General features: G+C 32.3%; 1 protein-coding gene across 2 annotated transcripts in view; it reads right to left on the bottom strand.

Annotated features, from left to right (window-relative positions):
- The window catches only part of LOC130902804 (pleckstrin homology domain-containing family G member 5), a 306,366-nt gene that overhangs the window by 226,485 nt on the left and 65,175 nt on the right, over positions 1-14,706 (bottom strand). For both annotated transcript variants that reach the window (XM_057815134.1, XM_057815135.1), the window contains exon 5: positions 10,512-10,719. In XM_057815134.1, the coding sequence (XP_057671117.1) occupies positions 10,512-10,719 (208 nt within the window). The remainder of the gene's footprint in view (positions 1-10,511; positions 10,720-14,706) is intronic.

Raw genomic sequence — 14,706 nt, forward strand, 5'->3', positions numbered from 1 at the left:
TGTGGTTAAATCTGTAAAATTCTTAACGGTTGTTGTGGACAATTCCTTGAAATTGGAGTTACATATTGCATGTTGCATACTGTTTTAATTTTGCTATGGACTTATATACTAATTATTATCTATTACTATTACATATAATTTTGTTATTCATTGTGATTATCTTCTGAACAAGGAAATTTTGTTTGTATCTTTATTTAGTTATTGTTTGTTTCCAAGTTTTACAAGTTTTTGTCTACAAATTGTAACAATTTTTTGACAATAAAGCATTTCTCTCTATATCCCTCTTATTCACTCAAAAATGTCACTGACGCTCTTACTATAACGAGTCTTCGTTGCAAATTTCACCCGTACCAACAATTATTCTATTGACGTCCAATATACCATACTTTCTCTTTCAAATTGATAATAATAAAAAAGTTTAACTTAATTTTCGATATGATCCGTTAGTACATTTATTATGTTTATCAACAGCCAAGTCAAACTAACTTTTCTATCAACGATGTGATGTATTTATAAACCACGTCCTACAGTCTCGTCAACATTATGAGATATTTAAAATTACTGAATATCTTGTCACACATTTCACTACAATTTATGGCGAAAAATTCGCCCTTGAACATCTGCCAAATATATCGGAAATTTTCAACAAATTTATTCGTAATCGTGTTACATCAAATAATGCGGATCCCTTTCCGTCGCAAACCAGATTTTGACGATACGTTCAAATAAAAATGGATTTTTGAATTGTTTTAAACTGATAGGATGAAACATTTTATATCTACAGGCGGAGAAATCAACTAGGCGTTAGAAATCGCTCAACTTTTTTATCTAAAAATTATTTCTTAGGAAAGTGACATTTACTTGCGTTGATGTTAATTCTAACAAAATAAGTCATAGCATATTTGATTATTGTCACTAACAGGATCCAACGGACGTTCCTTCTTGACAGGAAACTCCAAATCAATCTTCTTAATACAGAGGTATACCTTGTTTCACTTTGTTTCACCTTGTTTCAGGTGGTGACAATTACTACATAAGTGGATCGAAAAAAAGGATATCTAGAAATATAAACAAGTAACCACATGTTAAACAAGTAATGTAGATGCATTTAGGCTCTGCAATGAATATCCACTGAATCGATATAATATTACATAATACTCAATGAGCTGTTTGTATTTCTAAACATAAAGGACTAAGAGCAATGGAATAATCGGCAACCTAGCTAAGATTGCAATAGCAACTCCATGAGTTGCTATTGAAACGATTCTATTTAATTTGATCCCATTGTCTTGAAGACATTTTTGCACGGCATTCGCTGAATCTTCCCTTCTAGTTTGCTCCGAGGACAGTAACGTAAGTTCTTTTTTTTTCACCTGGTGATGACATCTATCTGACAAAAAGAGCAGCTTGTGCGTGTCTGTTTTGTCCCATGATAGCAATTGATAAGGCAAAAGAAAGTTCTTCCACCTGCCACCAATATGTTTAATTTGAAGACATTCTATCTTGTACTGTTTTAGAGGATAATGGAAAATCTTTGATTTTTTCAAGATTTCTGGTTTGTTTCTTCAGATGCGCTTATAAAATGTCACGGGGAGGAAAGCTCGGAAAAGCGTTACAAGAGATATAATCGATGCCTAATCCTTGTTAATAGATTTGAAATGATTGCTAGATATTTGCGTATGGAATTAAAAAGCCGCAGCTTCACATCCAAAGAGCCACATGTGACTCACGGGACGTGAGTTGTCGATCCCTAGTATATATCATTAATTATAGTCTGTTCCTCGTCTATTTTAGTGATTCAAATCACCGATGAATATTTCGGTCAATATCAGTTAACAATATAATTAGTTCATGCAGCAAAAAGTTAATAGGCATCTGTTCGCAAATTCGAGTTAGAGATTAACTGAAACGTTAATATAACGATCAACCAAAACCATATTTCAATCACAGGAATTGATGGCTCAAAAGTCTGTAATTGACGTTACAACATTTTTTATTGGTCCTATTGAAATATTTCCAAAGTTGTCGGTGTGAATAAATTTGTTTTCATTATTAGAACAGCAGTTATATGATACTATTTAACTAGTTCTATTTGATTTTTAAAACTAATTTTCAATTAAAAAGCTAAATTGTTAAGTGAACATGTCTTTTACGTTCTAATTGATTTTCTACAAGAATAGCGAACGAATGAAGAGGACACGGCATCAAAATATATTAACACAGCAACATAATATTCGTCAGCTTTTGCTGTTTATTTGTCTGAAGATTACACACTTAAAACCCAACGTATTGCAAGCTTTTTGTTTCCTCAGGAGCACGTTCTACAGATACGAAGATGTCACTGTCAGTGTAAAGTTTGACGTCAAAAAAGTAAACCAGAGTAACGCAATAAATTAAAGAATAAAGATATTCACCGAAATTGTGAAAATCGAAAAATTGGAGTATCGAGCCATCATCAAGTACCTGTATTTAAAAGAGTTAAGAGGTAAGCAGATTTACAAAGATATGATTAATACCCTTGGTGATCAATATACGGTTTCGACCTTGGAAAATTGAGCTGCAAGCTTCAAAAGAGGTAAATTTAACATGAAATGACATGATTTGATCAGACCGTCGAATTGGGCTGAAACGGATATCTGAAGCACTGAATATTTCAAACGAACGCTTTCATTATATAGTTCACGTAAATTTGGACATGAGAAAAATTGCTGCAAAATGGATTTCCAAATGTTTGAATGATGACCAAAAGGGTGCAAGAGTAGAAGCATCGCGTTCGAATTGTGCTCGATTTGAAAACAATGTAGACTTCTTAAACCGAATTGTTACTATGGATGAGACTTGGGTACATTTCTACGATCCAGAAACAAAGCAACAATCGATGGAATGGCGACACTGTGGTTCTCCGAGACCTAAGAAGTTTCGTGTTTAAAAATCTGCTGGAACCGTTATTGCTTCAGTTTTTTGGGATTGCCATGGAGTAATCATGATTGATTTTTTGAATAAGGATAGAACAATAAGTGGTGATTACTATTCGACATTACTGACCACTCTACGGGAAAAAATTAAAAAGAAAAGACGCGGGAAGCTATCCAAAGTTGTTTTGTTTTCGCAGGACAACGCCCCTGCACACAAATCTCATGTTGCCAGGCAAAAAATTCTTGATTTAGGGTTTGAATTACTGGAACGTCCCCCTTATTCACCAGATTTGGCTCCGTTCGACTATCATCTCTTTCCTCAACTGAAAAAAAGGTCATAAATTTTCTTTCAACGAGGAGGTGATAAAAGCTGTGGAGGTCTGGTTTGCAGAGCAAGAAGAAACATTTTTTTTTAAAAGGTCTAGAGACGTTGCAGGTTCGCTGTAATAAATGTATCCAATTAAGAGGAGAATATGTTGAGTAATAAAATATTTCGACATTGAAATTTTGTTTGGTTGTATAATTGTATAGTTGTATAGTGCAATCCTGTAACTATCAACAAAACTATGAAAATCAACACTGGTGACAAAAAATTAAAAAGACAGTCAAAGACAAAAAGAAAGCATGGAAAACATAAGACAGGCAGCATGGGAAACATAAAAAAGAATAAGAGGACAAGGAAAGTTATAACAAATACAAGCTAGAAAGAACCAAGTCAAGAAAATTATTATTGAAGAAAAGAAAAACACATGGAGAGACTTCGGGCTAAAACTGACATCATATAGAGGGAATCAAAAGCTTTCATGTAATATGATGAGGAAACAACAGAAAGAGAAAAATATCACCCTCAAGAATACAAAAGACAAATGACACGAAAGAAGAGCAAGTTATTGAAAGGTGACGAGAAAACTTAGAAAAGCTCCTGAATGATCAAGACACAAATAAGGAAAAAGAGAAGATGAAAAAAAGAATAAATCTGGAATAGGCAATCACATTTTAAAATATTTAAATTGCAATATATAAAGCTAAAAAACCGGAAAGACACCAGGACATGTTGATAAATGAAATGATAAAAGCACTGCCGGAAAAGGCTGTAAAGTATTTATAACATCTTATGAATATCAAAATGAAAACCGGAACAACTAGCGGACTGGCAAATAGGAATTTGGAAAACAGTTTTAAGCATTAATAGGTGCTAATAAATAATAAGTTAATAGAAAATATTTATTTCCCCTTAAATCCTAATTCGATATAAAGTAATTCTTTATGTAGATGATATCCAAGATATAAGAACATATATAATGTGCTGGTTGACATGAAGTAATAAAAATCTTGGAATAATACAGAGAACATGAAACACTGTGGGATACAAAATTGATAATTTAGCGAAGTATGTGAACAATTTCAATAAAAGAGCCATCGATTCCTTTCCTCCTAAGAATGAATAAACATTGGCAAAGCCCTGAGAATTAAACAGATTGCCCGCTGACCTAATTGTGCGAACCGTTTTCCATCAAATACTTCAGCACTTAACTGGTAAATTTGGACCGCAGCCTCCAAAAAAGTTTTTAATACAAGTTGAGTGTGAAAGCTAAAAGTCATTCTACAATCATTCGGAAAATCGCACCGCTTTTAGTATAGGTGAGTATGAATAAATGAGAGTAGAATTGAATACATTTGCTCATTGAATCACCACATTTTATTCTCGCAATATGTATTTGCTTCAAATCTATGCGTACCGTACTCTGGTAGAAATAAATATAGTTTTCTTTGGTAAGAGTATGTTAAGCCACCCCACGACGATCATCAAGAAACTCTATACATAGACTATTGATGATAGGAGAAATCGATTTATCATATCTAGTTTATGCGGAGATACCAGAAGTGGCCATTATCTCAGGAAGGCTAATAGATATCGAATTATGGATAACTTTGTTCGATAGATCTCATCAAGATCTATCTGTGTGTGAAATGTCATGACGATTGACGCATGCGCTGAAGAGTTTTCGTGAAAATAATGCATTTGCATACTTCTCCCTCAGAAATCCCTGACATGATTCATATTTGCTCAAAATATTTTTACGTTCAGAATTTGTTATGGCTCAGTAATAAATAAACCTTTGAATTTAATTTCTTTAATCATCTTTTAATTGTAGTTAATAACAAAGATTATTTAAGTAAAAACTTTTCGGTTCAGCATTTATATATCTTCGACTTATCTCTCCTGTTCTTTTAAGTTCTGTCTCTACGCCTTCAATTGGTAATGACTAAAGCACGGCCCACCTATAAATCATCTGATTATACGATTTATGTCAACCGCAATTTAGTATTTGTTCCAACTTCACAATAAAAAAGGAATATTCCCATTCCGGTACATAAAAGTTAGAAGATAAAACAAATGGTTTATGTTGAATGAGTTTGGAAAATTTAGAAAAAGTAAATTCTTTTCTAACGAAAATAAATACAAGAATAATGGTATTTATTGCAAGTCGATAGGACTAGTATTAACAAACTTACAAAGTCTGGATTAATTTTATACCTCCCGAGATCTGTTTCAAATAAGTACTACGTTGATTTGTTGATAAAATGGAGAAAAGGTTTTTTCGTTGTTCTGCACATAACTTTCCTCAAATAGATTATTACTGTTAAAATCCGCGGGATGTACCAGATAAACAGAGAGATCGATAAAATGACATATTTTCAGGAGCAAAAATATGATTTCATGTAATTTTAAGATACCAAGTATTACGATTTAAACGATTTTATTTAATTTGGAGCAAATTCGACTTCGATTTTGTTGGATTTATGGAGTTCGAGTAAAAAAGTGTCTAAATTTTATAGTATTCCTACATTTTATAAATTTGATTTGGTTAATTTCTGATTTGAAAGGTTTCAACCAATTTACATAGAAAATGTAGTTATACAAAAGTCCTTAAAAAAGGATATGTGCGAACCACATTTCGACGATTTTGTCATAAGATTCAAACTGATTTTATTTGTTACTTAAAGAAATAATCTAGGTGTCAAAATTGCTACATGTTAAACGTGAATTTTAAAAATTATTAGTTCTAAAAAACTGGTAGTGTCCCTTTTTTAACAATATTCTGGTTAGATCCCGTTTGGACGCCACGCCAATGTTAAAGAAATTAAAAAATCGAATCACAAGTATCCCTCGTGACATTAATGGCAGAGTCAATGAATCAACAGAGACAATCTTACACGACAAATAATAGTTTTGACAGATGTCTAATTGGAAAATACGAAGAAAGTGACATTGATGGCGGATGTAACGAGAAACAGGAAATGGTAAATTTGACACTGCAAATGTCGAATGAAGCAGATAAGTGAATTTGACAGATAAGTTTGACATTTAATATCTATATCAAATTAGTCAAACAGAAAATTGGATAAAAATTACAGATAAACGACAAATAATAAATTTCGACAAATTTCAAAATAGGAAATAGAAAGTGACATTAATGGAGGATCAAATGAGAAATAGTAAATTTGACATTAATAACAATGTGACAATAATGACGGATGAAACGAGAAATGGTAAATTTGAAACTGCAAATGTCAAATGAAGCAGAAAAGTGAATTTGACATTAAATATCGATGTTAAATTAGTCAACAGAGAATTTGACACAAAAAACAGATGAACGACGAATAATAAATTTTGACATTTATACGATTTTTCGAAACTCGAACATTTTTGTTGCCAATAGTACCCGCATAAATACAGTTTGTTGGTGAAAAATCATTTAATTAAAGAATTTTTAACAATTAAACACATAGAGTCGGTTGAAACTCGATCGGCGCTTATGACGTGAGTAAGCTTTTGATGCGATGCAAAAAGAAATGAGGGCGGAGTAAAAATATTAAACTTTCAAAAATATATATCAGTGCTATTATAAGTGCTAGAGTAAATTGCAAAGTTTATGTTATGGCGTACCCAATAATTTAAAAATTTGTACCCGACATCGTTTTCAGACCCATCGAACTCATAATGTGTTTAAGGGACGCTACTGTGCAGTTTTTCTTACTCTTTACCCTTTTAATAGAGAAACAATTATTCCGAATTGACCATACACTAAGCTGGTATCATCATATTAGAAATCTTCTAGTTTGCAACAAACGATTAAACTTACTGAAAACGATAACGAATAAAGAATGGGGTGCAGATCGACAGACATTACTAAAATTGTACCAACCACTTATTCGATCAAAACTAAACTATGGTTCAATTGTATATTTAACAGCTAACAAATCTCTTCTGAACAAACTCGACTGTTTTCACAATTCAGTCTTACGTTTGACAACAGTTGCATTCAACAACACCAGTGGAAAGTCTGTACTGCGAATCAGGGAAGCCATCCCTAGGAGACAAAAGAATATATTTAAGCATTACGTATGGAAAGAAAGATCCAATCTTATCCTCCAAATTTGCTTCTCCAAGAAATTCCCAAATCTTTTTTCAAATAAACCCAGAACTCCCAAACCTTTCTATGCTAGAATTCGATCATAACTAAGCGAATTAAATTTCTTTATTCCTGAATGCCTTCCTATCGAATCTTCTCAGTCTCCACCATAGACAATAGAAAGCACCAAATTCATTACACAGCTCACCTCTTTCGACAAACACCACACCAACCATACGCTAATCGAAGGACACTTTAACATACTTAATGAGTACAATAACTTTGTACACATTTACACAGACACATCGAAATCTCAAGACGGTACATGTATGGCAATCATTACAACAACCTCCAAATATATAATAAAAGCTCCTCCAACCCTATCCACTTTCACTGCTGAATTAAATGTAATATATCGAGTCTCTTAATCAAACGAACCTAATCAACTCATACTCACAGATTCCCTTAGCTCAATCCAAACTCTTCATTAAATTCACACCACATATTCCTAAGCCATCAAAATTAAGCAGCAACTTCAATATACATAAGACAATAATAAAAAATATCATTTTGTTTGATTCTCTCATACACTGGAATAAAAGGAAACGAAGAGGCAGATCTGGCCGCTAAGGAAGCTGTAACTAGTGATAGTGCGGAGTGCGTGAACTTTTTAATTACTGCCGTTATTAAATCAATCCTATAGCTCAATGAACGTGAGAACAAATGGTCAAAATCCACACATAAACTTCGTGAAGTGAAAGACTCAGTAAAACCATGGTCAATTCTACTGCAGAGATGAAGTTCTTCTAACACGTCTCCATCTAAGCTATACGAGACTGATTCGTAGCTACTTATTTGGTACGAAACCTGAACCAAAATGTAGCAACTGCAATTGCAAATTGACTATAAATCACATAATGTCCATCTTTTAACTCAGAAAGATCATCGTCAAATCCAAAAATCGAAATTATACGTGAAATTTCAGGACCTAAATACAATATTAATTACCTTAAACAGATCTCGATCATAAACCTAATTTAACAAATATTTATAGATAAAATAATTAATTTTTACTAAATGTGGATATACTCGAACTTCGCAAAAACTTAAAGATATTTGGTAGATTAAATGAGAAGAATAATGAATGATCCTATACACTTTCAGCGGTAGAAATGCTACTGCAGATTCGCGAAATTGAAAAAAAAATGTTACAAATTCAATCGAGATTTTCAAATGGGGTGTTCACTGAACTATACACATGTTCCCATTTCTTAGGCTAACGATTTGGAAGTGACGTAAGCTCAAAACGAATTTCTGAAAATATCCAGAAGCTACAGAAACATTTACGACTATTATGAGGGGTGTCGAAAAAATAAAAACTAAATGAAATTTTCAACCAAAACAGTGATCAATAGTTTCATGAAAAGTATCATAATTTGATATATTCATAATTTTAATACGGAGAATTATCATTGCTCTTGTCATTAAATGCCGTTGTTTCATGGCACTTTTATCCAAAAATTAACATATTTTTTTGTGATATTTTTGAACTTTTTTTAAGCTGTAAAACTATTACTAAGTTATTCTCATCAATAATTTGGAATAGTCCTTCTTGTTATACATATATAAATACCTCGTATTCTGCTATAAACAGTAAAAATAAATGTCGAGCTAGAATAAGAGCGACTTTATAGGCGTCTTCGATCAAAGACAGTGTCTTCTACAGAAGCTTCAATATGTGCTGACCTAAAATTTTGCAGATAACTCATAGACATCTGATGTAGAACGTTTGAGTTTTCTTCTTTCTATTATATTCCCAAGTACCGGCCCCGTAAAAGATTTTATATTGGTCTAAAACAGTTTTGTTGTTCTCGAAATACTTATTGAAGATCATATTTTAAACAATGACTTGCAAGCGTTTTACGTCAGACCTACTCTTCTTTTGATATCATTCTAGTTTTTTTTTCAGTACTTATTATGCTGCCTAAATAGCGAAATGATTCGACTTTGTTTTTCTGAATCGGTTGTGCTCTGTCTTTGTTTTTTCCTCTTTGTGTTTAGTCCAACTGATGTTAAGTTATTATTGAGTAATAAAAAAAAATAATGAGATAAATAGGACGACTTCACTAAGTTGCAAATCAATTTAAAACTTAAATTAAATAGATAGAAATTAGATATACTTAAAGCTTTTGGATGGTTACCGCGAACTGTAGATATTACCTAGGTATCATAAAATACTAATAAATAAGATGTTTTAAATCATGTAATCATTGAAATATTTGTTGTGCGCTAATAAAATGTTATCTCATAATTAAGGAAATGAGAGTATTGGTGCCTTTAGAAATTCAACCAAATAATAATAATTATAATTGAAAAGTATATTTTTTAGCATAATCAGCACGTCACCCTACTGTAATTTGTTTATTTCTTCTTTGGTTGAATGCATTTGTGGGTCTTTTTCTATTGATAATGATGTAACGTACCAGGGGCGTTGATATGGATCGTAAATCTTTGTTTTGGAAGCGTTGTGAAATACTAATATTGGAATTGCACACAGTTCTCCATAACTATAGGAGGATGATTAATAGAACTCAAAATTAACTATTGAAAACAAGTAGCTAGTATGTAAGGCTATCCTCAAACCAGTGTGGACTTGTGGCATACAGTTATGGGGAACTGCGAGCAATTCCAATATATACAACGCTTCCAAAACAAAGTTTTACGCCCCCTGGTACGTTACATCATCATCAATAGAAAAAAAAACTACAAAAACGCTTCAAACGCTTCAAACCTAATGATCTGATAGACAGATTCACACTTTAAGTGATAATAATTTCGAACCGTAATTGTTAATTATATTAAGCTTTATGTTTGTTTGTTACTGGTTTATACTATTGATTAGGTTCAACAAAATTGATACAAAGTAGCAGTTATACTCGTAAATACTTAAAGGAGTTTCTTCACGCGTCTGTTTTTAGTCATTCAAATTACATATTATACTCATTCTACTGAATAGATTGTAATTATATGGGAGAAATAAACAGAAAATAAATTTGTTTAGTTATAGATTTCACGTCTCATTAAAAAAAACACACCAAATATTAAGGTTAGGACGAAACTGGAATCTATTAAATCACCAATAAAAATCATGTTTTTGTTGTGAAATTATAAAACTCACCGTTCTCTCGTTTTCGCTCCCTGAAATTCTGTTTTCGACAAGTAACTGTGGATCACGGACCTTTTGTCTACAAGCGTTGTGCCTCTTCAGTTTAGCGCAACCACTTCCCGCCGATCTAAAGCTTCCGGTAGTGTAAGACGATGGACGACTGCTACTACCACCGATGATGCTGCCCTCGTCCGAGTTGATGCTCTGAGGACGACGTCGACTAAAAAAAAGAGCAAACGTCAGAATTTTATATGTTTTTTGTGTTAATCGAATTACACAGTTTCCCACTCAATTATAACCAAATTGCATTAAGTTATCCTACTTGTAGATTGTTGAAGGCAAAATTTAAATAGCAGGGTATTCAAAAGAAATCTCCATAGTAAAATTATATTATTAGAAGGAAATGTAAACTTATTCTAAAAAAATATTTCATTCAATATCCTTTTAACTCTACATACTTAATTCAAAATAAGCATATTATGTCACTTACATCTTTATTTGTCTGGAATCACTTCTCATCTAGTCATTTATTGAGTTTGGAAAAATAAGGTATTCGGAAAACGTATTGCCAAGATAAAATTTCTTTTATTGAACGCAAGTGATCTTTTTTTTACAATTCGAACAAATCAACATAATATTGACCAATTATCATTTTTATAAACAATTTAAGTGTATATCTTGATACATTTTTCATCATCATCAACAACATTCAACACATCTGAGTTCACTTCTGGACATAAATGCATTCTTCTAACATTGTTGGATGTTTACTACTACGGTTTGATTTTTGACGAGGTTTCCACTCCACATCTTTTGCCCAACATCCATCCGCAAACCTAGCTAATTGGCCAGCACAGTTCCAATTTATCTTTTCTAATTCGATCAATTGCATAAGTAATATTTGACTTTACTCGCAGTATCTGATAGAAAACAACAGCGTGCGTATTTTCTTCACATAATGTTTTGTGACATTGGTTTGCTTCGTAAGTAAGACCTTTCTTTTCAGGCATATTGGGATATTTGATAGGAAGTTATGTATAAGTTTCCCCATGCCAACTTAATTCTTCGTTGTATCTCAGCTCTGGTTGTCTCTTCCGATGTGGATTTCATTTCCTAAATACCAATATGAGCTGAGTTGCTTTATAGTAGCGCTATGCTTTTGCCGTTTCTCTTATCAATGCCTCTCGAAAGAAATTGATCTGAAAACCACTGATTTATCGCATACATGACTGAATTATTCGTCTTATCTTATAACCAAATGTACTTTGAGTTGTCTTTACGTCGTTGACTCGACTTTCAATGTTTGCTTATATTAACTTTAGCGGTACTTCTGCCTTTTGTGCAGATAATTTTCTAATGCTCATTCCGGTACCAATATAAACACGATTGTAAAAGAAAATAAAATCGAAAAATTGGATTTTAGTAGGAGGAACGTAGAGCAACCATATAAAAATCGAGAAATTAATGTTCACAAAAAATATGGTTCATAAAATGATAGATAGCACAGAAGTCTGAAAAACTTTATTTGCTATGGTGATAAAGATAATGAATTAAAAACAGTAAGAGAAGTATGATGAAATTATACCTTGTTGAGTGGCCAGGGGCTGATGTTTAGTGGGTAAAAATCCCACATTGTAATTCCAGCAGCCGAGATGTCTTTTGAAGAGTTTCCCGTTTACAAAGGAAGAAACTCAAAAAAAGTATTTCATCAATTAAGGATTTTTTATCACAGTCCTAAAGAGCTTTTCATTTCTGTGGAACAAACTTTTCTAAACTCAGTAATAAATCACAAATAATCTTATTCTGTACAGAAAATGTCCGTCCGTCTAACAGTATTTTTTTTTCTGAAAACTGACAACTTTCATCGGATCTCCATATCATTTAACCCCCATGTGCACAATTTGGTTGAAATTGGAAACATTTTCATTCCACGGAGGTACCCTTTGAAATGTCGAATTCCGTTCCATAAGCTCAAATTCAAAGATTCATAGCTCGCCGTGTATAATCGAGATATGAGCAGATATATTTTTCCTATGATAGTTTCAATTCCATTCACTGATAATATAAAATTATAAAAGTGCAAATATTATTAAATTTATTGGCTTTATTTTCAAGAAAAAAAAATGTATGCCTATTTGTACTCTTTATAATTTCTACAAACGAAGTTTTGGAGAAATTCGTTGGAAAGGCTTGTTTAACTATTCAGCGATATCTCTTCACAGGTAGCATGTAGCCAGCTCGGGTTTCTCGCATTTCATTCCTGTATAGCTGTAGATGTGTCGAAACGAAAGAAATTTTGGGCATTATAAGAAAAAAATTGATTAAACCAATAAAAATGAGATTTTTCCCAAACAAAATTTCACTTGAACTTACTATAAATCAACATGTGTTAAAGCAACGTACAACATCGATTTAGTATCTTCAAGAGAAGCTACAACAAACTCAAACACAACAATCGATGCAGTATTTGCAAAATAAGTGCTAACAAAATTGAAACTTCTATTTATGATCCATATTTTTCATTTCATAAATCAATTATTATGAAAATTTTTCGATCCAGTAGAAATCCAATGAAATCAATTGATCTGATTGAAGACAACCAATCTTTTTACTTTATCACGTTGCCATAGATACATATTGATTTATTTAGATTTTGTCGTTTCAAATATTTAATATTCCGAATTGTCACAATTTGGATCGAATAAAATATGAATGAAATTATAGAATTTGTTTGGAAAGCATTTATGTACTTTTGCAATTTTAGAAAGTATCAATTAGATAGAAATAGGACGGCAGAAGCATTGACGTTGATTTAAAAGAATTGATCTGTAAACTGAGAAGAAAAGATGGTACAGAGTTTAAAGAAACTAAAGTCAAAACCACGTGGAACCTAACAAGTAATTTATTATAAGAAAAATGTTATAAAGAAGTGAAAAACTGCAATCAAATCCCTGTAAAAGGAAACAAAGTTCGACAAAGTTCCTTAGAAATAACGAAAATGATAAATTTATCGAATGAAAATACCCCTGAAGGACTGTAACGGAAATTCTAGCCGCGGTAGAATTAGCTTAGCGAAATGAGGAAGCTGCTGCTTGCTTGACAACTTGACAACGATGGTTTTGTAACAAATCGAATTGAATATAACCCTGTAGTCAGCAAGACTTGCCAAAGTTGTTACTTATAGGCGTCGGTCTATTTCTAAGCAACAAGCTTCGGGAATCTATTATAATTTTTTTTTTTGGAAACATTATCAATGTCCTTGGGTTATTACTAGTTATTACCACTGAAAATTGTCATGAAATAATGAGGACAAAATTATTGAATAAATGAAATAATTGATATTTTTCTTGTTTCATTATTCTTGGAAACTTAGAAGACATTTTGATGAAGTATGATTTTAGAGGTTGAAAATATTCTCACTACATCGTGTTACTGATGTCATAATGATGACATAAATCTGAAACAGAGATATTCTTATACTCATAAATGAAAATGTTTTCCCCGTCCTATGGAATGATTTGGAATGGTCTTCTACTTTTAAAAGGGGCCATACGAAAAACGGTGAACCCGAACGTTCGCAATCATCGTTCGTTATTTTTGCAGAAACAGCCTAAATATGTCACAATTTATTTCATCCCTTACCGTATTGATTTATTCTGGCTTGATTTGACTACTTTCTATCCTCAAACTTTAAACAATTATGGTGAAAAGGGATTTCAGACATATGAAGATATGGTAAAAAAAAGGCGAGAGCGTATGTTCCGAAATATTATTTTTTAGATAATTTGAAAAACTCATCGGATTGAGTGTGTTGAGAAAAAAAGAAATTATGTTGAGAAATAACTTTTTATTGGAAAGTCACTAAGTCACCCTAGTACGTCTTGAAAAAACGTCGGCGTAGGGAACATAATTTGAAACGACAGAATCTTCTTAGATTTGTCTACATACATGGAGATACCTTAAGCTAAAAGGATAAGAGTTTGAGAAATCCTTGAAAGCATATTGTGTTATGATACTGTATGGAAATTTAATGACGTGAAAAGTGTAATATGGATTTATCGTAAGGGATTTATATACAGAAACTTCTTTGGGGTGCGTATTTTTTAGTATATAAAATAATATCTGTTATAATTGTGAATCAACAACGTGAATTTCACGTGAGAATATTTTGCGTACCGTAAGTATACTTAGTGATATTAGAATTATT

The sequence above is a fragment of the Diorhabda carinulata genome, chromosome X, assembly GCF_026250575.1.
Source record: "Diorhabda carinulata isolate Delta chromosome X, icDioCari1.1, whole genome shotgun sequence".
Classification (NCBI taxonomy): domain Eukaryota; kingdom Metazoa; phylum Arthropoda; class Insecta; order Coleoptera; family Chrysomelidae; genus Diorhabda; species Diorhabda carinulata.